Raw genomic sequence first — 27730 nt, forward strand, 5'->3', positions numbered from 1 at the left:
TTTAACTGTATTGAGTACAATATCGAAAACACTTCGTCTCAAATAAGTGGACGAAACCACCTCTTAGGTGGGGATAAGCTAATTCAATAGAAAAAGAAGCAAGAAAAAAAATGATGTGTCTGTGTTTGTGTGCGTGTGTAAAATGGAAAAATATGGCAGAAGAATATTACCCATGAGTAAAAAAAATATGCAAAACCCTAATCAAGGAAAGGTAGGGGGCAGCACCCTAAAGGTCAAGCAATGTTAAATACCTTTCCTGTATAGTATTTGAATGCGTTTTATACAAAACCTATATGAGAAATACACTGAAGGCAGCGGCCACAGCCACACACATTCACATACCTTTAAAAAAGTTGATGAGCAATGATTTACCACTTGCTAGATCGTTGCAGATTACCAGAAGTTGGCGAGCCATGATTGACTATCAGGTATGTGGTTCCAGATTATGATGCATTGCACCTGCCATCCCTTTAAGCCAATCAGCAATGGTTCTAGCTAGAACCCTAACTTCAATAAGAGACAGGGACTTCAAGCTCTGAGCAAGAGCATCAGCTGGCGTGTAATGGTATCCCGCTTGCCATTTAATATCCTATTCAGATGAGGAGACTTCAGATCTCTAAATAACTTGCAGAAAGAAATGTCACAAAAGTTGGACGAAATTTAAACAACATTCAAGAAACTGGAAATCAAATAGCTGAAGGCTAATCCAAGTGTTAAAAATTGCATGAACCTTTAAACTTGTTTTAAGAAAAAAGTATCGCATTTATGGCATATTAGTTTCAGTCAAAAAATAGATTTGTGAAGAGTAAGTGCACAGCATTATGTTCCCATTGAGCAGAAAAATGATACCTGTATGCATGGGGTAAGATGATTTCCAGATAAAGTGATCTTTTCTACAGTCCCGCCGAAATCTTCAACACGAGGCTTCAAGATCTCCTCCAGAACGTCACTTTCATCAAAGGCATCAATATTGAACTTGACCTGAAATGGACTTCCTGCATTGTAATGACAAGAAAAACAGGCATTCAAGTTTATTTGACCGAATCACCTACCAGCAGGGTGTGGGGTACCCGGTAGGACTTCTTGAAAAATTCACGGTTCTCAAGGGGTGTAGGTCTGAATTCTGATATGCCTTCATTTACCTGGCAATATTAAGTTCTTTTAAATGATTCATAATAAAACAAAAATAAAATAATATTTTTCATATAAATGAGCATCAAGGTAATTCAATTCAAGAGGTATGAATATCTTCGATCAGACTTGTCCAATTACTGATGGTAGCTGATCAGCAAATTTTGTAAGAGATAGCATGATTTCCTGGTCCAATTCCTGTACAAATGGTCCCGCACCATCCAGTAGGGCTTTCCAAACATCTCCTATGAAATCAAGTATGACAATTGAATCAGAAGAGCATTAGATATTCTTTATTAGCATGAAATGCCTGTGTTAGCTTCAAATTATATTCCAGATGAATAATGAAAGGATGGGAAATCTTGGGGGATCCGCCAAATGTGAACCCCTAAGTTGACCTAATTAATCATACTTAACGAACCATAATAATCAATTATTTATGTGATTATGACGAATTTTTTTCTTAATAATTCTTGCGCAAAAATTTGTTATTTAAGTATAAATAACTGAATATTATGCATCACAATACAAATTCGTAATGTCTAAACCTGAAAAATGTGCAATATTAACTATGAAAAGTCATAAAAAAAAACAAAAAAACCAAGTTCAAGATGACAACTACCTTATATGCATATACAAGCACATTCATCTAGTCAGATAGCTAAGCTTAGCAAATCTACAATCTTGAATCAATTAACCAACTTACTCCATAAGGCTAAAGTTGCCCAAAGTCTTAAGTCGACAAAAATTCACATTTTGTCTAGTTCCCGTCCCTACCCTTCAATATATCAGACTCACTGATTCACAAAAAAAAAAAAAAATTAAAAGATCTTAGCTAACTAGTTCAAACGTACTAAACACTTTAAGAGAATTCATCTCATAGAGATTGCATCAAAGTTAAAACCCAATAGAAGTCACCAAACTCTTAGATAGTTATCAATCAACCAAACTTGTCTACGTGCCTACTTCAAAACATGCTTCACTGAGTTACTTTATGTAAACTTTTTTAAGCATCCTAATTGCAGATGTTAAAGCTTAACCTGAACCAATAAATAAGAGGTTAGATGATAAACTTAGCACATGGTCATGTCACATCACTCTTATATTTTCTAACAATAAAATTTAAAAACAAAAATTCACTTTAGATTTCCCTCTCTATTCTCTCTTTTAGGCTTAAACCATACTAACTAATAAAGGTAGCGTCAAATTCAGAGAAATTTGGATTTAATATCCTAAAAACTGTAGTGAGGGCAGAAGATGTCAAGAACAAAAAGGTCAAGCCATTAAAAGCCCATATGAAAGAGTGAGGTTGCACAAATCAAACAGCAAGATTATGTAGCTTCCGAGCAGCTCAATCAAATGGAAGATCAAAGATGATCCAAGGACTAATCGATCAATTTTTTGTCAAATCTGTCAGCTCTCTGATTCGCAGACATCAACCTAACCTAGAAGCCATTATCTCCATTCTACGTATTGAAAAAATTCTCAAAAAAAATTACTGCCAAAACACCTATTCCTTGCCATGAAGTGCTGACCTTACCCAACCAATGAATTTTACGTGTAATTCGAAGAGATGCAGCCACCTCCCATGTTTAAAATACATCATTTTGATTCATAAAAAGAAATGTTAGATTCAGCCAACCTTATTGCTGAAGTAGATAATTGTTCGCAGCATTTGTGATATGCTCAAATGTCAAAAATTCTTCACTATTTTTAAGAAGGCACCGCTACGATGGTTTTCTCATCTCCCTCTTGGGAGTTTCTCATCATTCTCCGACTTCAATAAATATTTTATGGACTGATTTTCTAAGGCCCAAAAATCATTAAAAATTTCACAATCTCTTCTAAACATGAGACAAAAGCCGGTCAAGTTAATTTGAAAATTCATATATCTTTTGCAAAGCAAAATGCTGGAAATCTATAACTTAAAGCTGCTAGTGGATCAAATTGCATTGATACAGAATTGTCAAATCCAACATAATAAAAATGTGTACCTAATGTAAAACTGTACAAAGATAAACCTGACTACTCACTCTGATACCCGTTGTCTTTACCTAGAAGATAACAACAAAGAATGAGCAACAATGAGCTCAGATAAATAAGTAGGGCTGACATAAAATTTTATACATGAAAAAGAAACATGCATTCATGTATGAAACTATACATATATACACACAAATCATAACACGCTACCATAATAAAGAACCTGACTACTCGCCCCGGTGCTCGTTGCTCTTACCTAGAGGCAACAACATAGAGTGAGCAACAACAAATTCAGAGAAATAATTAAGGCTAAAATATGATTTTGTACACATAAAATAATGTGCATGCTCATATGCCATTACACATCCATACACAAATCACAACTTGTTAGAATCATAGATAACATGAAAATAAAAGTAGGTGGTGTAAAAATCAGGACTACTATATAATTATACATGACAAATATGAAATCATAAGTATAGTCAAAAGCATGTTCGTAAACTGTTTATCGTATGTAATCATAACAATATCATTTCATATGTATTATTTCATAATAATGTCACTTGTAAATTTATAAGTTTCAACTATTCTGTCCCGTCATCATGAGTCGTTATCCTACCCCAAAGGCCATATAAATTATCGATAAAGATTGGGTTTCCCCCACCATAACAGTTATCAATAGCCCCCTGATACTCATGGTTCTCTAACATTTTGTCATCGCATAATCTCAACAGTTCCCAAAGTTTTTTCCTTGCATAAATGATGAGTCAGGAATGCATTCCTACATAATATGATTGCAAGCACTCATGTAATAGTCTACCCATAACATTCCTTGCGACATTTTCATTACTCGATCAAGCATTTATAAAGCACTACATGAATCATAAGGATGGAGCATAATAAATAAATACTCGCAAGAGATTCATATCATAAACATAATCATATATAGCCATAAGCTGATTATAGCATTATATGTATCATAAGAAAAGTAAACGTGTTGCAGATATCCATTCAAAATATGCCAAAAATTCTAAATGCATCTGCATCAAGATAGAAATCATATGAAAACCTATAGAAGATTATTTTTTTTCAAATTAGCACAAGATTATTTCACCTGACTTGACGGAACAGCCCTACAATAAGTGCCCACACGCTCGTCTCAAGCTCGTCGATTCGGACAGACAACCTGAGGCTCATATACAGCATAAGAATTCATAAAATTTGGTTTATAGCATGCATTAACTCAATAATATAATTTAATTGTCAAAACATACCTCAAAAGAGCTTTTCGGCATAAATCCGTCTTTCTAAAATCACCAATTTCACTCTCTCCTTCCTATCTTCTCAAACCTTCTCACTGATTTCCTGAAAAAATATTTTTAGAAGCTTGCAAAATTAATTACGACACTTCTAACACAATCGACGCCTCCAACCGCTGTTAGAAACGAGAATAGCATGAAAAACAAAATAAAAGTCAAAATTGAAGTGAGAGAAAGGAAATGAAAGTCTCAATTAGCATGAGAGAGGATTCGTGCTTACAAAAATCTCCCCGAAACCCTGAATTGTGCTCTGCGGCACCCAAGCGGAAGCTCACCCCATATTGTTTGCAACCTAGCTGCAGTAGTCGATCGCGGGAGCTTCCCTGGTGCGAGAAACCGAGTGTAGGGAGAGTGCAAAGGGATGCGACACGAACATCCTAAGAAATTCCTAGTCGTTCACTATCATCCAATCGACGCATTATCGAGTAAGTGCGAGAAGAGTCGGTGGCTACAGTCCAGATGCGGAAGATTAGGGGAAAATTAGGATAATAATTTAGATAATTATACTTATAACTTCAAAATTAAATATCAACCAAATCGTTCATAATTTACAAACAGTTTTTATATTGAATTGATCCATTTCATGCATAGAATGTTACAAAATTGCTTCAAACAAATTTTGAGATGTACGAAATTTGAGGTTCTCCTGAAATATGTCAAATTTTACCTGTTTCTTGAAATTTGAGCATTGTAGCTTTCCCCTCATAAAAACTTCATCCTCAAAATATTTGACTTTACTTAAAGAGAAATGTTCATCTTTTTCCCGAGTAGATTCCTTTTTAGGTTTGTGCTTTCACTTTATCTTCACAAAAGAAATGTCTGTTTTTGAGTTTCTTAATATTAGTTGCTAAAATCTTTTTAGGCTCGTCAATATATATTAGGTTTTTCTGTACTTCAATATCTTCATTTCAAATTATCTGCTCTGAAATTGAACCACATTTCCTTAACATTGAAATGTGAAACACATCGTGTATATCTGACATATCTGCATGTAACACTAATATGTAGGGGACTGGACGGATCCTTTATATAACTGTAAGAAAACCAATATACTTGGGACTCAGCTTGCTTCCTCAACCAAATTTGGTTGTACCTTTCATTGGCCTGACTTTCAAAAACATGAAATTTTCAACTTCAAATTTGATTGTTTTGTGCTTTGGGTAGTAGTATTTCTATTGTTGATCCTGAGCAGCTTTCATTATGTTTCTAATTAATTTAATTTTCTCAGTAGCTTCATCAACTAGTTCAGAACCTAACATTTGGCGTTCCCCTACTTCGACCCAACTAAGGTTCTGCACTTTCTGCTATACAGTGCTTCATAAGGAGCCATTTTGAATTAGACTGATGGTTATTGTTGTAATTGAACTCGATCATTGGAATGTGATCTTCCCAACTGCCTCTAAAGTTGAGAGCACCAAGCCTTAAAAGATCTTCCAATACTTGAATTAACATTTCTGATTCTTCGTTGGTTTGTGTATGAAATGTGGTGTTGAAATGTAACTACAAACCCAAACCTTACTGAATGTCTTTCCACAATCTAAAAGTGAATCTTTCATCTCTGTCAGGAACAATAAATTTTGGAATCTCGTGCAATATGATCATTTCATCGACAAACAATCTAGCCAACTTTTCTACTGAATATGTTGTCAAATTGGCAAGAAATGAGCTGACTTTGTTAGTCTATCAATAATGACCCAAATACTGTCGTGGTTGTGTCTAGATTGAGGAAATCCACAAAATCCATGACAATTTTTCTCATTTTCATTCAGATATTGACAATGATTGTAACAATCCGTTGGCTCTCTGATGCTTAGCCTTTACAAACTGACATGCTTGAATTGAGATACATATTCAGTAATATACCTCTTATATTTGGCCACCAGAATGCTAACTTCAAATCCCTATAAATTTTTGTGTTGCCTAGATTAATTTTATACCCTGAACGATGAGCATGTAAAATTCCTCGTCTCAAATCAGAATCAACAAGTACCCATATCTGCAACTTATTTTAGATAAAGTCATCTTCATCAACAGCCATATCAATTTGAATTCCTGATTGACATTGCTTTAGGAGTTTCAGATACTCATTATTATCCTTTTGAGTTGTCTTGATTCTATCCTAGATTGGACTGTCAAGTGATGTAAATACACCATGTCACTTAATCTTTTAACTTCCAATTGTAAAGCATCAATTTTTTTAATCTACTCTGGCCTCTGAGTAAGAATCCAGCTTACACAACCTATGGATTTATTTCTCAATGCAAGTTAATGTTTTCAAATTTAAAATCAATATTGATAATTTGAATACTTCTATATTGAACAAATTCCATGAGAAGAAAATCAACCACCAACTTGTGGCTCAAGTGTGTCAATTTTAAGTAATGGCCTACTACTGAAACTACATATCTACATACCTAAGAAGCAGTAGTGCAAGTCAAAGTCAATTTCAACTAAGTTGATCCATAATCAGTAGAATAAAGAAAATTTAAAACCAAACCCACAAGTATTTGCTTATAAAATGTGAGTTGCTTATAAAGTCTCTCACTTCAGAAAAATTTCTATTATGCAAGAGAATTTAAGGCTATTAAAATCCTATAATAAGCTCATTTAGGCAAATATAATATTCATTCAAAAGGAAAAAATAATTGCCGATAGAATCTTGAAACAAAATTATCTTACCCAACACTAAGAAATAATGGATAGGAGTTTTGAAGTTGTAATCAATGCTAGAAGTTTGCTTCTACACAATTTTAGCATTCTCGTGAGCTTCAATCAATATCTTGGTCATTCATTGTTTAATAAATAGATTTGCCCTGCCCTTTTCCCCAAACGAATGATTACAAAAAAATTATAATGGTGAGGTTTGACTATTTTACTTGGTAGACTGAAAAGCTTTAGCACATATTACTTAGATATTGAATTTTAACTTAATATGAATTGATAAGATGTTGTCAATATGGCTTGAAAATGGCCATTATAACAAATAAAGATCCACAATTTTCTAACAAAAAAAATAATAATAAAATTATGCCAAAACAAGGGAATTCACCTCAGTTCACCATATAGACACAAATGAGCTAGTAAAGGTATCAAACAAGTTGATTCTTATTCTCATCTTCAAAAATGTCAAAGGTGCCAAAAGCAAATAAGTTGAAACATTACCTTTAGTTAACTGGGTTATGTGTAACATGCATCTTTGAATATGGGTCAAAAAACTTTGGCTTTGTCTCATTGAAGGAAGGCCCTATTACCAATCAAGTATAACTTCACACTCAATGGGTTGTCCCAGCATCCAACTTTGAAAAGGAGAATTTAGAAAATGGAGAAATCTAAATGGACTTCAAACTTGTACTGATCTAATTGAAGAGCCAAGTACTTGCGCTTTTATGAAAAATAAGTCAAAAAGAGCTACAAAAAAATTATAGTAATAGTTGAGAAAATAGATTTAACCAAGGAATCTCATCCTTCATTAAGGGGACGCAGCAAGTCAGCAGTTAATTGTAGGCAAGCACAGCTTCAAATAAGAGATCCCTAGCTGATACCAACGGTAAACTCAAATAAACAATGATGTACTGAAAAATTGACTGGAAATAACATAAAAATTTTCTATCCTAGAAAGGGAGGCACCCATTTGAAAGAACTTGTAAAATGTATTGAGGAATAAAAAACAATTTTTTTGGATGTCTTTAACCATTTTCCAAAGGAAACATTATGTTGACTATTTGAGCTTTAAAATTTGAAAGAAATAAAATTACTAACAAAAAAATTTAAGGAACATGTCCATAGGAACTGAGAAGCTACTAAAAATGTTCAATCTTCAAGTTAACAATAAATTTTTATGTTGACCAAACATTATAGTCATAAACATGACAAGTTGATGACTTTTTTGGCCTCTCTTCAAGTTATCACTCTTAGAATCGAATCAGGATCATTTTATTGATGCAAAGAGAGATATAAATAACCATTATGGGATTTACTAGTAAGGCAACAAGTAAAAACAGAATAAAAGCAAATCAAAGCAATTAAAACAAAATTTTGCATACTAATATTCCACTATTCTAATACTTCCTCTCAAGTTGAAGCATAGATGTCAGTCATGTTCATGCTTCAACTTGGATTTGAAATCATCAAACATTAGCTGAGGAAGATTCTTTATAAAATATATGTCGACTGGTCATTAGACGGCACAAACGGAACATAAATTTGTCCAGACTCGAGTTTTTCCTTAATGAAGTGGCGATCAATTTCACCATGCTTAGTGCAATCATGCTGGACTAGGTTGTGAGCAATGTTAATGTCAGCCTTGTTATCAAAGAACAATTGTTGGGGAGTGGATACGGACATATGTAGTTCGTGGAGCATGATACGTAACCAGAGTGTTTTACAAATTCTCAGAGACATGGATAGAAATTCGACTTTCGCACTACTCCGAGCAACTACAGACTGCTTTTGCACTGATCATGGACCAACCCGGCCTAATCTGCGTTTGTGAAAGCTGCAATAGAACGAGAGGTGTGGCGGGAAAAAAATAAAACTTAGTCTGGTGTGCCTTTTAAATAGTTGGAGGTGGTGCTCATACAAATCATACATGAATTGACTGATTATCCAAACCGCATGGCATATGTCGGGGCATGCATGGGCAAGGTAGGTGAATTTTACCACAAGGCGCTGGTAGTGAGTCATGTTTACAGGACTGCATTGGGAACATCAAGAAATTTTTAATTAGGATCCATCGCGACAGCCACTAGTTTGCATAGGAGAATATTATTATATGTAAAAAGCTCAACCACATATTTCTGTTGAGACAGATAAATACCCTGAGATGACCGAGCAACTTCTATGTCTAAGAAGTATTAGAGAGATTCCAAGACCTTCATTTTAAAGGAAACAGCAAGGATACCTTTCAGAGACTTCAATGTAGAGAAATCATCAACATAGACAATATTGATAGCTACCTGGTCATTGGAGAAGTGTCGGAAGAAAAGAGTGTGGTTTGATTGAGCCCGAGTGAATCCGTGACCTACCACCAATTTTGTGAATTTTTCAAAACATGCTCGTGGTGATTGCTTCAATTCATAGAGGGATTTTCGCAGTCTACATACTTGCCCCTGGGAGGTAGTGAGAGTCAAAGACTGGAGAAAGAGTCATGTATATCTCTGTAAGATCGTCATTCAGGAACACATTCTTGACATTAAGTTGGAATAAGGGTCAATTCATAATTACTGCAAGTGATAAGAGTGCTCGAATGGTGATTAATTTAGCAATTGGAGCAAAAGTCTCCTCATGGTTAACTCTGTAGGTCTGTGAGTCTCCTTTGGCAAACAACCATGCCTTGTTGCGTTCAAAGAATCCATCAAATTTAAACTTCATGATAAAAATTTATAGGCATCTTTTTGCTTTCTTGCCCCAAGGAAAATCAACAATGTCCCAAGTATGGTTCCTCTTAAAAGCATTCATCACCTCCATGACAACAACTTTCTAGGCTGGGTTTGCTAAAGCAGCCTCAATAGTAGATGGAAGCTGATGATTGGTCAGGGTCATAGCTAATGCTTTGTAGGTGGACGATAATTTGCAAAAAGAGACATGATTTGCCACAAGAGAGAGAGCATGTCTGATTGCATACATCACTAAGGGAACTGACTTCCTCATTTGGAGGAGCAATGTTGGGGATGTCCGGAGGGGATTCAGGGTCCTGCAAGGGGTTAAAAAGCTTCAAAGTACATCAAAACTAGTGTGTCGAGTGCAAACACAGATAGTGAGAGGATGTGCTAGTGAAACCAATGGGACAAAGGTCTCCTTGGTGGTAGGAGAAATGGGTGTGACCAAAGGAATAGAGGGATCATTGATGGTAAGTGGTGTGAGGGGGACATCCACAGTATTGGGATAAGGAACAGTGTCCAAGAACTCTAGTTCTCCTAACTGGAGGCTGAGGTGGGAAAGTATGAAACACTTTCAAAAAAAAAAGTGAATAGGATTGGTAACTAGATGAACATGGGAGGTCAACAAGTCGGACGAGAGTGGACTGGATCCCAACACTTGATTAAGTGATCCATTTAAATTTTAAAAGAGTTGGAGGATTCCAGATTATTCTAAGTAGAAGTTGGCGGTACCTTGTTGGATTCAAATGTCATAAAAAACCCTTGGTAGCGGAAGATTTGGCTAAAGGATTGGATGTAGGTTTCCCGTATAGCTTTCAACACTTATCACAAGTGTGTTTGGGTTTGTAACAATAATCACAAGTGGGATGACCAGCTCAGATTTGGGAAAAATTAGAGATGAAGGTGGAAACTTCGACTAAAGAGTAGAAGCACCACGCATGACAAGTCTTCGGCTGTCTTCACAACGAACCTCAGTGAAAGCAGCACGAGTTGAAGTAAAAGGATCCCGACCAAAGATACGTCTCAGAAATTTGTCAAGATCTTTGTTGAGAACTGCCAGAAATTGGAACATGCGGTCCTTTTTCTATAATTTTCTAAAAGAGAGATGGGTCGGCAGGAGATTCTCAAGTATAGTCATAATATAGGTCGCATTATATCCATAATGCAACTAGGTCATTGTAAGACTGGGATATGGTCATGGATCCTTCTTTTGCCTCACAAATTTTCTTAGATATCTCATAGAGTTTGTTGGAATAACCTATATCTGAGTCGGTATCACGGACTGTTGTCCAGTGGGCACTTGCGGAAGGAAGAAACATATATGATAGTCCAATAGAAGTCTCCATGGAGTTGATCAACCACAACATGACAATGAAATTCTCCACTTCCCAAGCTCCATATGTTGGGCTATCATACCAGTGAGGTGACCGAATTTCCCATGCCCTTTGATGAACAAGGACATAGATTGGGATCATTGGATAAAGTTATTGTCATTCAATTTAAATTGGGATCATTGGATAAAGTTATTGTCATTCAATTTATGTGTTGAATCAAGAGGTTTATGTTGTTTTCTTATCCTCTGGTCTGCAGAGGAACGGAGATTGGAATTGATCCTCCCGTGAAATCAAGAACATCTTCTAATAACGGCTCAGTGCTGGAGGAGTTCGTCGTGACTCTGATTAAGCCAAATGAGATGTTAGGTTGTTGAGACATCGTAAAGTTTCGACTACTTAAGTGAATATATATGTCTTCTGGAAGGGTTTCCTACTAGAAAGAGATATTCAGACTAGCTGGAAGAAGATTCTGACAATCAGACCACCTTTTCTGGATAGTCATCAGCCGGCTGGGCTCTAAACGGGTAAGATTTGGGTGGCTCAAGAGAATGCAGACAAAAGACAAGGACCACAGCAGATGAGAGGAAAGACTCTAACGGAAGGCATGACCTATACGGGAAACGGAGAGGCATGATCTATACGGGAGACGAGGCCCAGCGACTCGATTAAACAAGACGGGAATCTGGATTGAGAGACAGAGCTGACAGGGCCATCCAATTACTCAATTAGAAGAAACAAGGGTCTAGAAGTAGGTCTAGCCGGCGAGAAGGAAGGCCCGACAGCAGTTAGGTTTGAGCGATGGCTCTAATACCATGTTAGAATAAAATCAGGTTCATTTTATTTATGCAAAGAGGGATATAAATACCCATTACATGATTTACTAGCAAGGCAACAAATAAAAACAGAATAAAAGTAAATCAAAACAATTAATACAAATTTTTGTATATTAATATTCTAATATTCTAACATTCTAATAATCACCAAATCATATTACACCTAACTGATGTAATAAAAACTATTTTCATTACTAGAGAAAAATTATATTATTATAATATTATGCAATTGAGACTTAAGAACACAGGAGAAACTTATTAAAGAATGACACATCATTAAAGAGCATAAAGAAAGAAATGCGGAAAATATGTGGATGACTTTCTTGTAAAAAGAAAAGTTCTCAACAATATATATACTCAACTTGATGAAAGCCTGTATATATGTATTTTCTAAAATTTATTTTTTTAAGAATATAAAAAAAATTACAAACTATAAAAAAATTAAATTTTAGATTATTAAAAAAATTATTTTTGTTAAAAAAAATGATTTCATGAATACAACAACAACAACAAAGCCTTAATCCCACTACATGGGGTCGGCTACATGAATCTTTTTTCTCCATTGCGTCCTATTTAGTGTCATATTTTCATTTAGTTCTAGTAAATTAAGATCATTTTTTATACAATAAGCCTAAGTCTTCCTAGATCTACTGCTGTCTTTCTTAACACAAGTCGAATCTAAAACATCTACCCTCCTACTTGTATCATCAGATGGTCAACGTTTAATGTGACCAAACCATCTAAGACGACTTTCTCTAATTTTTTCCGTCACCGGAGCTACACCAACCCTATCACGGATATAGTCATTTCGCATTTTATCTCTAAGTGTAAAGTCACTCATCCACCTAATCATTCTCAGCTCGGCAACACTTAACTTATGATTATGCTTCTCTTTTAAAGGCCAACATTCAGCGTCATAGAGCATTGCAGGTCTCACCATCGTCTTATAAAATTTTCCTTTCAGTCTAAGCGGTACTTTTCTATCACACAAAAGGCTCGAAGCATTCCTCCACTTCAACCAACAACCTTGAATTCTACTAATAACATCCCCATCAATATCACCATTACTTTGAACAATAGACCCGGGATATCCAAAGCATTCGTACCTTTGAATAATTCGATCACCCATAGTTACATTTCTGTCACAAGAGCTGCTACGACTAAAATTACATTCCATGTATTCAGTTTTAGTTCTACTTAAACGAAGGCCTTTAGACTCCAATGTAGACCTCCACCTCTTGTAGATGTCCAGTAAGACCATCCATAATTAAAGCAAAAAGATATGGGCTTAAAGCCGATCCCTGATGTAATCCAACAGAAATAGGAAAATATTTTGTCAATCCTCCTTCAGTTTGAACACAAGTAACAGCTCTAGTATACATATCTTTAATGACTTGAATATAAGTCATATCAACACATTTCTTCTCGAGAACTCTCCAAAGGATATCTCTTGGAACCTTATCGTAAGCTTTTTCTAAATCAATAAAAATCAAATGTAGATTCTCCTTATTATCTCTGAACTTCTCCATCAAATCTATTTATAAATGTATAGCTTCCATAGTAGACCTGTCCGACATAAATCCAAATTGATTATGAAAAACCTTTGTGGCGCATCTTAACCCTTTGTGGCGCGTCTTAACCTATATTCAATTACTCTCTCCCATAACTTTAAAGTATGACACATCAACTAGTAATGACACATCAACTTAATTCCTCTATAATTTGCACACTCTTGTGCATCCCCTTTATTCTTAAAAATGGGGATCAAAATACTCTTCCTCCACTCCTCAGGCATCTTTTTAGTTTTTAAAATAATATAAAAGAGTTTAGTAAGCCAAGAAACTCTCAAATCTCTTAAATATTTCCACACTTCAATTGGGATATCATCAGGTCCTACAAACTTTCCACCCTTGGTTTTCTTTAAAGCCTCCTCAACTTCTTTTTTACTAATAATTGCTTGAATACATATCAAAATTATTAAAAACAATATTACCTAAATACATATTACAAACCTCATATCTTGAGAGTGCTAGTGGAGAGTAAAGCATTCAAAGATTCTTCATCTGAACCAGAACAACATTCTTCATCAATCAAAGTTAGAGCGCTACTATTTGTTGAATGCAAGAACATTGATAGCCCCCACGTGCATCAAAGATGAGACCAAGAGCTTGTGCACTTCAAAGAAGGTGCTAGTCACGAGACTAAGAAACCTAACAATAATCGAACAAAAAATCAAGAACCCTTGCATATCTCGAAGGCAAAATTGAGAACCCTCATTTACTGTCGAAGTTAAGAGTCCAAAGGCCTCAGGCAAATCTCAGGAGTCAAAGGGCATCACCGCCCTAATGAAACCAAATCAAAATAGAATGACATTAAAACTATAACTAATACTAATAGTAATTTTAAACTCTAACTTATATAAATTTAAATATCATGTGGTATGGGAGCTATGCACTATCGCACTCGCATGATGCAAATAGTACACAATTTTAACAGCCCGCACCCAAGAGTGCATTATTTTGTGTTATTGTCACGTCCCTGCCAACTTAACTAAAAAAAGGTTATGTGAACAATAAATTAATAAGAATTGAGGTAACATTCAAATATATACTACTCATAATGCAAAATCTTCAAGACAATGGTTACTCTAAACATAAATTGGCATCACCATAAGAGAAAATTTGAGAAATTCATTCTTGTATTTCAATTTTGGAAAATTCATGATATGATGCTTTCTACAGGACTTTTTAAATAAATAAAACTAGGCAAAAGCAAAAATAAAAATAAATAAATAACGGAATTCAATCTTTTTTATTCATGGTTGACATTATTGCTCTGATCATCTTTATCTTTGTCCTTTACTCAAACTACAATCACATGAATTAGAACTTGTCTAAGCATCGTATAAATAATGTATATGGAAGTAAGGATAGCATCCTTCGCTCAAGGATTTTAGTCATTGAACAACTAGATCATATTTATCAGAAGACCAATTGATGTATTCTTCGATATGGATAATTCATTATATTGGAATCAAAACATGCTTACGATTCACCCTTCCAACACTCAGACTGTACTGAATCTTCATGTTTGATTAAAGGGTCTTTACACATTTCATTCTCTTTCTAGAGGCTTCAAAATCGACCAGTTGCAAATTGCAATTCATATTTCAAGCTACTTAGAGAAGTTAGCGATTTGGAAAGCTTTTCAACTGGAGTTACCAACTCTTATCAAGTGACTTCCAAATCCTATAAAGCTTTATTACCTTGGATAACTACGATCATGGAAGATAGTTTTTTCTCTACTAAGTCATCATTTAAGGCTAAGAAAACCATTGAATCCTTCTCTTCCAACAATTTTTTTAAATTTTTTTGACTTTTTATGGAGCATGTAATATATTCTCATATGCCTCATACGTAAATAAATAAATAAATATGCCAGCTCGCAACATGTGCAAGTATTGTTGCCATATGAAGATCACAACATGACTTTGACAAGCTGCTAATGTAATGAAAAAGAAAAAATATAGGAAAAAGAGCAAGCAGTTGCCATCAACTTGGATATCGATAATTAGAATCAACATTATAATCAATATGCACCACATAAAAATAATTTTTCCAGCAGAAAATAGATCCTTTCTCGCTATCAAGATAAAGTTGAAAATTCTAGAAAGAATGAACTAAAGGCTTCATGCCAAAAGAAAGCTTTGATAGTAAAGATTCCATATTGCCTTTTGTTCCAGAAGAAAAAATCCAAATGAGACTATGCTACCAAAGGAATTTGGCATAAAATATGCTGAGATCAAACAATAAAAATTCAGGATTTGTGTGATATCCTGAAAGAAAGGAACCCACTTGTCCAATTCAAAATTGATCATGTATTGTTCATCACATAAATCATATGCATTCTCCAAAAACTTTAGGTTGGTCTTACTTTATAGTTATAAAGAAGCAAAAATCATCTCCACCTTTGCAAAGATGTAAGAAAAATTGAGCAAGGTGGCAACACTCTAGCAGAGGGAAGACGAGTGCAGAGTACAAGAAGAAAAAAGTTGCAACAGGTCAAAAACATAGAAATATGAATGAATCTCTTCAACCATAAAGAAATTATTCATAGGAAAAAAATTCAAATCCTCAAATACTCATGGTCAAATTCACGAGTCAAGTTGTTGCTTCAACATCAAATTGAATATAAGAAAAAATATTAAATAATCAAATTGCATTTATTTTTATCGTTTTAAAACGTACCAACAGTGCTTTATCCTTGGATCAAACAAATCATAGCAAAAAAAACAACTTCACAAAAAACAACAACTTCATAGTATGGGATGATTTCATAATAGAAGACAACCTTAAACCATAAATAAAGCAATACAACAAAGAAGAACAAACAAACAAAAGAAATCTCAAAAACTTATTTCTTCTAAGGTATATTCTCAAGATAAACTTTCTAAAGGACTTCAAAAAGTCAGCCCGTTTTCAAACTCTTCCTTCAAATGTATTCTAACCCATCCAAACAAAACAATGAAGTGTTGGATCGAAGTATTCTGTCAAGCAATAGTTTTGATTTGAATGGAATCATAAAAACAAACTTGTCTCCCAGTAGGAACTAGGGCTGTAAACTACTATTCCTTGAAGCCGTCCTGTTTTCGAACTCTTTCTTTGTCAAAGTACTGCGAGGGAGAGAAGACCATTACAAAATAAACAATCAACCGGCTTAAAAATTGAAAACTTTACAAGAGGATCTCCTATTTTAAAATCACCAAGACAACTATTCAACTCAAAAAATGATGAATTAGAAGTCTACAAGGAAGCACTCATTACTGCTTTTGGGGTAAATATCACATTTATTCCTGCTTCTTGAGTGGTTCCCAAAACTTCATCATTGTGAATTCTATAACAATATCTCCAGATCTCATAACCAGCTTCTAGCCTCTTTAGTTAAGGTGGATACAACGTGGGGCATCTACAACAACATTCTCGATAACTTCTTTCCAATAAATATTCTCAAGATTAGTCTTCTCAAAATTAGTGAGACTACTAATAGTTCTAATGATCAACAAAAGTATCTTGATCAATAACCTCTTTGGTTGTCTTCAATGAATTCAACTTTATGTTTAATAGGCGACTTTGGGAATAATATCTCAACTATGTAGCCTTGGAGCTTATAAGTCATTTCTTTTCTATGACTTCATAAGTCCAGCAATCATTTCGAGACAAGAGAAGAACAAAGTAAAAAAAAGTTCAAATAAATTCCTAGTGCAACGTTTTATAACTTCCTTTGAACTACAGTGTCTGACATGAACAATTAAATCTGCATGATTTATTGCATTCAATGTACCAACTCACAAAGGATGAGTTATATTTTGAAGATCTATTCTATTATTTTTTTCAGCTTCTCAGAAATAAAAAGAAGCTAATACACCCATAAGTTAGGTTAATCAACTAGCCATGTAAGCCTGAATCAAGTTGAACAAGTCTTTGATCATGAACTAACTCAAAACTCGTTAAGGTTGAAATCGTCTAAAGCCATAAGTCGCCAAAAAGCCGCATCTCATGAAGTCAACCATGAAAGACTACTCATTAATAGAATCCATATACCAAAATCTCCTTCTCACCAAAAGAACTTGGTATAAGATCTTGAATACTCATTCAAAAGTACTCGCCCACTAATCAAGAGATCTCGCCGGAAGAATTCATCAAAAGAATTTATGGCATTGAATTTGCGTTCAACTTAAAACAGGCAAAAATCTTCAAGCTCTTGATCAGCAGGCAGTCATTCAATTTTCCCACCGCACAATATGCTTTATCAAGTCATTTTATGTAAAAATAATATTTTTTTCATCAGTCATTTATGTAGAATTAAATCTTTACCTAGATCTTTAAATAGGTGGTCAAAGGATGAACTCAACGCATGGCATGTTACATCAGTCGTGAACCTTCTAACACTGACAATGAATACAAAAGCATATCTCCCTATATTTCTCTCTCTTTCTTCTAAACTCAAAACTCATTTGGTAGTAACAATATTCTTGATGTCACCCACAAAAAAATTTAGAAATAATATTATGTGCTCGAATCCATAAAACAGAAACCTCACTAGAATATTATTATAAAGTCTCGATGCATTTTTATTATCAATACATGAAATATGGTAACATAATGTACAAATTTTAAAAGTTATAATACTGATTCAATAGACATGGTACCAAAAATATAGTAATAATATATGGATGATTATCACCTAAATTTCTAGTTACAAAAGTCAAAACATCATCCTACAGATTTACATCCGCCAAACTAGATCTTTCATAATTGACGCTAGCATGCCTAACAGACTGATGAGGGTAGCATATGCAATTAGAGCAACATAAATAAGTTGTATTACTTCCTTAAATGATACCCATCAGATTATGCCGATCCCAGTACCTAAGGCATTTCGAGACATGGAGTAGATGGGAGATGCTTCCACTAAAGGCATCAGTTGCCTAGCAGCTGGTCCAATCTACACAATCGCATTAAAGAGCAAAGTCAGCATATCAGATAATAGCAAAATAGTTTAATATAAAAAGAAATACCAATTGCATTAGACTTTTACATTGGCTCTTGCAGATCAGGGGCGTTTACTTAATTTGAACCATGACTACTAGATCATAGTAGAGGAACTGTAAATAGCTCAATGCATATTGTGTAATTCTAAACATCTGTAAGAACCTACAAGCTAGATACCAGCATGGCATTAAACCATATTTATCCATATCATTTCACAATTCAAACATTAAAGAGAAAAAGCATTGGGGGTAATCAAGTCATTGGTGACATTTAAATGACAACTATAAGAAAGTAAAACATCATAATCATCTTAAAAACTTTTCTATGAATGATGCATCAACATCATATAGACACTAATTTTGTGCATAACGTTATTTCAATCAACAATCAAACTATGACCAGTTTCAAGTAAGACGCAGTAGGAATTAATAAGTTTGACAATGTCAGCTAGAGTTAAGAGAGGAAAATCAACTGTTAAAGCACAAAAAAGAATCCAGATTAACTCTTCAAGGTGTAAAAAATTAATAATAATGCTAGTTATAGTGTAAGGACTCAAAAAAACAAAATAACTCAAAGTTGCGGCATAACATTGAGAATCTATGGCATAGCAAAGTTTAGGTTAGTGTATCGATTTTATAACCTGAGGTATAAACCAAATAATTAAACTTAGTGCAAATTGTAGCAAGAGTCCAGTTTAACTGTATCAGAAAGAAAATATGATAGAAATTGATGAAGTAAATTAGTAAATCATTGGATAAGAATGTAGAATACACCTGAATACACAAATCATAGGAACTTTCCAGGAAAAAACCTTTGTTATAATCTTTTAGATTGGGAGGAGGTTGGTGGTACAAATATGCAGGCGTGTCAACTGTTTACCAAAAAATAAAGTAAGAAAAAAAGTAATAAACAACCTTGTATGTTTAAGAAAATATGGAAAAGTTCTTACAGAAAAAAGCGGACTTTAGCAGTGGTTATAATAAGCTTTCACGGCTGTTTTAACCACCACAACAAACCTAGAAGCATTTTTCAAACAATTGCAAACCCGCCATATTTGCTTTCCTGTACAAAGCTCTACGGCAGCAGTTTTGCAATCGCCAAGGAAGCTTTCCACAGTGTCGGCCGCCAAACATTGAGTTGGTAGTTTTCAAAATATAATTTAATTTAATGTATATATATAATTTTGAAAATTAACATTTTAATTTTAAAAAATATACGAGACCGAACTGATCTTATATACTTAATAGTTTAAATAAACGAGCACAACACTGCAAGCGATGCATCTATTCCAAAGAATGAACATATTGCTTATAGTGAGACTCGATTAAATAAACTATAAAGTCAATGACATCCGTTCTGATCTGCGAAACTATTCATATTGACCGACAAATTCCTCCATTTAATATAGAAGGCTAAATAGGATTTATATTAAGCTGGGTTCCAAAGTTTCCTATAGAGACAAACCCCTATAGTTAATTACATCTTACATCTTAAGTGACCAAAACCACTTAAGAATACTCTCGATTCATATCAGTGGTTTTGCCTTCAAAATTTTCTAAGTTTAAGTTTCCAAGATTGGACATTGGAAATTCAAAAGGGAATAGATCAAAACTGAAACAATAATTTTCAGAAATCCAAATGAATGAAAGTTAGGAGATGTCACTGATTCGAGAGAAACTTCGGTGACTACTCATGCTATCTTATCTGTTTGGTTTTAACTTTGAAAAGATGTTATTTGATGTTTTATCATGTCAGTTGTATTTACTCAGGGCTTACAGTTGCATGACACGGTCATACAAATAACCTGGAAGCGTAAAGAACGACAACCTCAGAGTCTAAGTCGAGTTAGAGCTTAAATTACACAACATGATTGTGCAAAAGCCTAAAAGCTGAGTTGAGGATTTACGCCGTACTAAACGGACTACCTCGAAACCCTATGGTTTGTTGTTTAAGCTAAGGAATGTATGTTGTTATAGATCTGGTTGCTCTCACGAAGTTGTTCTTCTAATCATCTTTGTCTTGCTGCCCACGGTATTAATTTCGAGCTCCTCCTTGAAGTGGCAGTCCTAAGATCTAAGGTTCAAATGGTTTTACGATTTTCACATCAAGTTTTGTTATTCAAGTGTTATAGGGGGTTAAAGTTGATTAGAGCGACACGGGTTAGGATCCTACGGTTCCTTCGTTCTGATACCACTATTTTCTTTTGAATTTACTTAGTCTAAACGAGTTGTTAAGCTCATTTAAATTGAGAAGATCTCGTTAGCAACCGTTGGTTACCTCATCCGAGGGACTCCCGTAAACCCAAAAGGACGCATTATTTTGTTTGTTTGTTTTTAAAAACGCTGTTTAATTTTGGAAAAAGTTTATCATAATTTCGAAAATTATTTGTTTTGAATTTGAAAATTTGTTTCAACCAAACATGCATGATACATTAAAATAGTAGTAAATTGTAGAAATGAAATGACAATAAATAAACTATAAATACATACATGTCATCTACTCGTTCCGCTAAAATTTTAGCATTCATAAAGCATAATATAATTTGTAGAAAATTTAAATAAGTTGCAGGAAATGAAAGCAGGAAAGCCTAATACGGAAAAGTAGTAACAAAAACACAAACACGCAAAGCAAAACCCAATCACATATGGAAAATCAGGACTAGGCATAAGACATCGATAAAAGTGGGGGCTCAGAGCTGGACTGTATGTTTCCCGGCCTTGGGTAAGAGCTACCCACCCGACAATCTACGGAGGACAGTTCTAACCTCGATTCAAGTGATTAACCGTGAACCTTTACAAATTTTCATTTGAATTTAATTTTTATTATTACACAATTTTATCATACAAAAGAGAATTTTGTTTAAAATATTTTGTAAAAAGGTGTAGTCCACAGGTAAATCAATCTAATCAAGTTTGGACTACAGGCAACCTAAGATATTGGAGGCAATCATCTTCTCAAGAGTCATCGAATAGTATCATCGATATTTATCCTCTCCTTTTATTAAAGATCCTAGAAGTAAGAGATACTATTCAAAAATCCCTCATTGTATCTCTCATTTCAGCACACATTAGAATTATTGTCATTGCCCTAGCCACCTAGACCTCAGACTTGCATCAGTCCAATGATCCATATGTGGCACAAACAAATATCCCTGCTCACACACAAAGATTTAAATACCTTTGGTAAGACTTAAATCCTTGAGCATTAGGTTATTAATGTAGGATAATTAGTTCGAGGTATTTCTATTGATTTGCGTGAATTATCAGGTCCCGAACTGTAACTTGGTGGGCCCTTAGGGGTTTTCAATGATCGTTTGTGTTTTCAGGATGATTTTTCTCAACAAATCATGGCAGATCCAGATGTCATTTAAAATATCTGAAATCTCCCAAGGATGTCCAGAGAATTACTCTAAACAAACTTGGAATCTTCTAGATCATTTTAAGTTCATTTTGGTCTTGCTAGACTGTTAATTAAACCATCTGAACTAAATTAATGTCTTTTAAGTTATGCTCAGTATATCTTAATTAACTCATTAAGTAGGCTAGCAATTATTTTGTTCGGTGCTTGAATGGGTGATCGTCCCAAGAGTGAGTTTAATTACTTAAAAAAATTTTACTCTCTCTTAATTGAACTTGAGCTTGTAGTGCTTATGACAAACTATGTTCTTTCTTTTCTAATCCCTTTGAATAGTTTCATATCGATCTTAGTTCACTACCAAGCTCTTAGATTATTAAGGATAGATTTATAATTTTAAAAGTCAAGTAAAATGATGATAATCGTTATTAAACATTATATTATGCTTAATCATTAATCCGAGGCTTCAAGTTAGTTAATTATTGTCTTTCTTTCTCAAGCCCCTCACTTGAGAATCTTTCATACTTAATCATCTTCCAACCCTCAATAATTGGATAAATTATGCTTTTACCATTTTTTTAGAAAATATCATGAGTTAGCCTCTATCCCTTAACCCTTTGTGTTTCAGTCATCTTAGAGAGTCAATTATGATCAATATTACCCATTAATCCTTTGGTTTGACCTAAAATTTTATTTGGGTTCAAAATTTCATAATTAACATTTTACCCTCGGGACCTTTAACTTCATAATTCCTTTAATTCAATCCAAATAATTTTAAAAATTTTTGTTTAATTGCTACTCATGGGTTAATTAAAATACCAGAGAAGAATTTGTATTCTTTTTATTGTTATTTTATTTTCTGTAATTATTTTAGTTCAGAAATAGGAACTGTCAATATTAATCCATTTAATTAACTAAATCCATGTAATTATTTTAGTTCACATTATTCTCCTCTAATTACTGAGCACATAGGTTTATTTATTTTATTTTTAGCATTTTTCTACACCGAGTTATGAATTTTTAAAGTTTTTATAATTATTTAAATCAGAAATACAGAAATACCTCTTAATTTCTTTTAAATCAGAAATACCTCTTAATTTCTTACTTATCCACGTCAGCACCCACTTAAAACTTAAATTTTAATATCACATACATAACACAAAAGATTTAATTTTCACATACGCAAAATTTAATATTTTTAATATCAAATATGTAACACTAATATATATATATATATATATATTTTTATTTTTTTATTTTTTTTTTATTTTTTTTTTTTTTTTGGTTTAAGCTTTTGTTTGTGAAGGTGACACCTATGTTGGAGGTGGTTAATCATATAAAACTAAGTGACCTTATTTAGATAACATGTTTAAGTGGCTAACATGAAAATATATACGATTTGTAAGCATGTAGGCTAGCAATCACACGGATTAATAACGTAAGCATGTAAATAAGAAGCTCAATCGGTGATCATATGTAAATCTCCAAGAGCAAGAACGCTTTCACGCAAACATATGTTAAGGTGGTGAACATGTAGATACATAAAATATAAGCTACCGTACATGTAATCATGAAACTTTAAATGTTACGCATATAAGCACATGCAATCACAATGGGGACAAGGTAGCATACATGTAAACATGGAGCCTTTTTTTGTTATAGCCATGCAGATAAACATAAAAGCTTAGGGGGTAGATGGGTAAATCCAAAAGAGTCTTGCAGCATGCATGGAAACATGAAAGTTTTAATGGCTTGCATGTAAGTCAAAGGAATTGGTGGCATAGGTGTAAATTTTTAAAAGAATAAAAAAAATAAAAAAATTAAAGTGATAGACGCATAAACATGAAAAAATTTAAGGTGGTACACATGTAAATTCTTTTTTTTTTTTGTTAAAGAAAATTATTTATGTAAATAAAAAAGAATTGAGTGGCATGGATGTAAAAATAAACGTCCCCCTTTTTTGAACCATAAGGGTTGTATGCACGTAAATTCCTTTTTTTTAATGAAATATTATAAATATAAATGCATGAGTGGCATACATGAAATTATCAAAGTTTATATTTTTAATGTGGAAATATGTAAGAATCAAGTGGTATGAAATTTGGGTGCATGCATGTAAATCTCTCTCTCTCTCATGCAAATACATAGAAAGTTACTGGCGTGCATGTTGTTTTCTTTTTTTTTTTTTTTTTGTTATGAGGAATATACGAATAAGTAAGAAATAAAAAAAAAGGTGGGGGGCACATACCTGGCCGAAGCGGGAAGCTCGCCGGAGGGGGTTCGTTGGTGGAAGAAGAAAAAGGGAGAGGAGAAAAGTGGTTGCCTTGAGGTGTAGAAGAAATGAGTTGACTCTTATATAGGAGGGAGATGGAGAGAGAGGCGGCTATGAGGTGAGGGGAAGAATGGAAGAGGGATGGGAGAGAGGGAGAGAGAGAGACAAAGATAGAAGAGATTTTTGTTTTTTTATGTTGGCTGCCGTGAGAAAGAAGAGGGAGAGCGAGGAGGCGTCGAAGAAAGAAAGAGAGAGAGAAGAGGGAGGCGTGGGAGAGAGAGATGATATGTTTTTTATTATTATATATTTTTTTTTATTTTGGTTGCAGTAATAAAAGAGACATGCGTATAGGAGAGAGAGAGAGGTGTGCGATGCATTTAATAGAATAGGATTTTTTATTGATAGCTACATGCGTAAGTTATAATAAAATAATAGATAATAATAGTAATATTATATTATTATAACAATAATAATATTATAATCATTATTTGCATATTTTTCGTCCGAACTTGGCATTGTGGTGAAATGAATGTTCATCCTAGGTAAAATCGACGTTTTGGACGCGATCGCACAATCCATTTCGTCATTCGAAGTCGTTTGGACCTCTTTTTCAACAATCAGGCTTAAAAATGATAACTTACAAATTTTTAGCCCGCCCGCGAAGCCGTTGCGAAACAAACGTCCTCCCTAGATGAAATCGACGTTTCGGACGCACTTGCGTGATTTGTTTCGTCATTCGGGATCAAAAATGTATCAAGTTAATTTTTGCAGAAATTTTAGTTTGCTATCGACTGTTTCAAAATTTCATTTAAGTTTCGATTAATTATGCAACATATAAAGACGTAGGTGATGTGAATTGCAATACTTAACATATCGACCATCCGAATCGTGATATTCGTGTCGAATGTACGAAAGTCGTAATGGGTGTTCCTGAGGCTTCTAAACCCTATAGGAACTCGTCCTCGAAATCTCACAAGTTGGTCCTAACCTTTCAAGTGTTGGAGGTTTATGACCAGCCACGTAGCATTTCGAAGAGAACTAGGAGGTGGTTTGAATTTCCATATATGTGAGTTTCATATCTAGTCTTCTACGATAGTCAAAGAGAAAGTCTTATGGTTATATTTTAAGCACTAAGAGGAAAGAAAGACCTCACCAAAAATGAGGTCAACACACAGCAGTTGTTTTTAGCAGTTTAATGGCTATTATATTTTGGATGTGTTGGTTTAATTTGATAATTTAAAAAAAAAATTATATAAAAAACCTATGAGTAATGACAATGTTGTAAATGTTAGAGGATTTAAGTGGACTAGTTGCACCAAATTAACAATCATTACACAAAATATGAATCAAACAGCAATGGATAGAGGTAAAGCTTTAAATTTTGCCAAATTTTAAGCTTGGAAATTAATTGCACAAGTAATAGGGCACAACATATGAATTTATATTGTGAATGATGAATATTGTAGTGATAATACTACGGTTATTATTAAACTACATGGTCCCTACTTTTGATCCAAAGATACATCCCAATTGAGCAACTATTCTTGAAAGTAGAGAGAATTTATTTTCTAAAGCCATGACTTGTGTAACAAAGATAGCTTTCTGAATGAAAACTTTCGTGAAAATTCTTTGCAAAGCACTAGTTCTATCTGTTTTGTCCGACAATTTGGTATTTGAGTCATTTATGATGCATCTATCATATTTTTTGGTTTTCAAAACTATTGTACATTTTTAATCAATATAAGGAAGTATAGAAAGTTTAAAAACCTGTTCAAAATAAGGAACTGCCTCTGAAGCTGGTTTGTTGTTGAATGAGACTACAGCATTGGCCTTCAAGAAAGAGAATTTTGTTTGAGAGAATTTCTTTTGAGACATTTTGAAAGCCCAAATTTTGTTTAAAAATCAATTTCATCTTCACAAGCAAACTATCTTTATTTGCACATCACAATGAGAAAAAAAATGGCAGCAGTAAATGACAGAATCCTTGCCTTGGGTATCTTTTCAGGAAAATAGCTCCCAACAAGCATTTGAAGCAAAGCACCGTTGCTGCAAAATTCAACAAGCAAAATACACTCAAAGAATTAAATGCAATTTTAGTTCTTCAAGGATACAAAGGCAATTTAAAAGGTTTTACCAAACAACAACTATGAAAGTTTATTGGTAATTCACTGTGGCAACCATAACGAACACCATAAAATGAATAAAAATTAAAATTTTAAATAGTCAGAATGAAAAGAGAAGCTTCTCGAAATTAATCTCTAAGAGACGCATGGCTAACATTTTCTAGTTGGTTAGATGGAATGAAAGGCTAAAACATGATTGCCAGAGTTAAAAGCAGTCACACAAAGATGTAAACAAGATTCATTGAAAAAAGACAAGAAATACCCATTCATAATTAGTAAAAAAAATCATAAAATAATAGAGCCAAATCCTATCTTCTCAATTATAAAATAAATATAAACCTTTCGACAACAAACAACAGAAAAACAGTCATACGGAGCTGTACAAACCTATGCCCAACAGAAAAGAGAGGCAGATCACAAAGTTCAGAGCCAGAAAGATCTGACTCAGGAAGTCCGGAATAAATCAAACGATCTAAACACGAATGAAACTTCTCGTACACTTCCCTTGCAACTGTGGCATGATCGAAAGTCACACTGTATGGCACAGACACTATCAAGAACCCCTCATTAGCTAGGAGCTCCATCAGAAAGCTGCCAGCAAACGAAAAATTATCTAGTTTGGATTTCTCAAATAACTTCTAGGGCTACTGAATAAGAAATACAGAAAAAAGTTCGGTACCTGTAGGTTAGCTCGGGGGCCGCACCAATAAAGGCACCACCGAGAAACTTCACGACGGCGATGGGCCGGCGCCCTGCCGGAGGTGGAACAACAAGGCAAGAATCGAGCCGGCGGTAGATTTTCGAGGCATTGCGGGGCAATCGGCGGGTGCCGGCGAAGTAACCATTGTTGGATAGAAATGCAAGGGGCGCTCGGCGCGTGTATTGCAAGGATAAAAAGGATGGTGAGAAGGTCGATCGGAGACGAGGAATGGAGAGAGGTAGTAGTTCCATCAGAAGATAAGATAACGGAGACCGACCAGAACGCCACAACTTCCCGCTCCGACCACGATTTCGTTTTTGCCGACATTCCTGAAGACTGTGGAGTAACAGAATATGGGCCTGAAGATTTCTTATCTTTTGGGCTTATTTTAGTAGAGCTCAGTTGTTTTGAAGAAACTAAAAGGGAATGCAAAATTAAAGACGAAAGAGGAATGGAGTGCTTTTTTTAGTAAATTTAATTTAATTTAATCTGGAGGGGGGAATAGGAGCCTCTGTGATTATTTAATAAATTTGAATATGATTTTCACTTGAGTTGACAAAAAATTATTGCTGAAAAAAGCATTCATAATTTGGAAATAAATATAATTAAATATAATTTAATAAAACATAGAAATAATATAAAATTATGAAATAAAATTAATTTACACTATCTCCAATTCCTATAAATAAATAGTTTTTTTTAAAAAAAAAAAAATAAATTGATAGAAGTTTGTGATGTAAACTTTAAGAGTG

At 34.1% G+C, this 27730-nt stretch overlaps 1 protein-coding gene across 1 annotated transcript; it reads right to left on the minus strand.

The window, feature by feature from the left end:
- On the minus strand, positions 1–27350 carry LOC110028155. The gene is made up of 9 exons (XM_020729893.1): positions 26958–27350; positions 26666–26869; positions 26144–26201; positions 25923–25985; positions 18407–18482; positions 1261–1376; positions 1053–1142; positions 850–981; positions 1–589 (listed from the first exon to the last, which is right to left on the minus strand). Exons 1-9 carry the CDS (start codon positions 27227–27229, stop codon positions 425–427), a joined length of 1176 nt encoding a protein of 391 aa, XP_020585552.1. The 5' UTR covers positions 27230–27350; the 3' UTR covers positions 1–424.
- Between the last annotated feature and the right edge of the window lie 380 nt (positions 27351–27730).

The sequence above is a fragment of the Phalaenopsis equestris genome, unplaced genomic scaffold (genome assembly GCF_001263595.1).
Source record: "Phalaenopsis equestris unplaced genomic scaffold, ASM126359v1 Scaffold000493, whole genome shotgun sequence".
Classification (NCBI taxonomy): domain Eukaryota; kingdom Viridiplantae; phylum Streptophyta; class Magnoliopsida; order Asparagales; family Orchidaceae; genus Phalaenopsis; species Phalaenopsis equestris.

Excerpts from the sequence above, each read along its gene's own strand:
- LOC110028155 (XM_020729893.1), bottom strand. The coding sequence starts at position 27,229 with ATGGAACTACTACCTCTCTCCATTCCTCGTCTCCGATCGACCTTCTCA. Across the intron at positions 26,870-26,957 it reads GCCCCCGAGCTAACCTACAG|CTTTCTGATGGAGCTCCTAG; the intron begins GTACCGAACTTT and ends GTTTGCTGGCAG. Across the intron at positions 18,483-25,922 it reads CAGTTCCTTATTTTGAACAG|ATTGGACCAGCTGCTAGGCA; the intron begins GTTTTTAAACTT and ends GCGATTGTGTAG.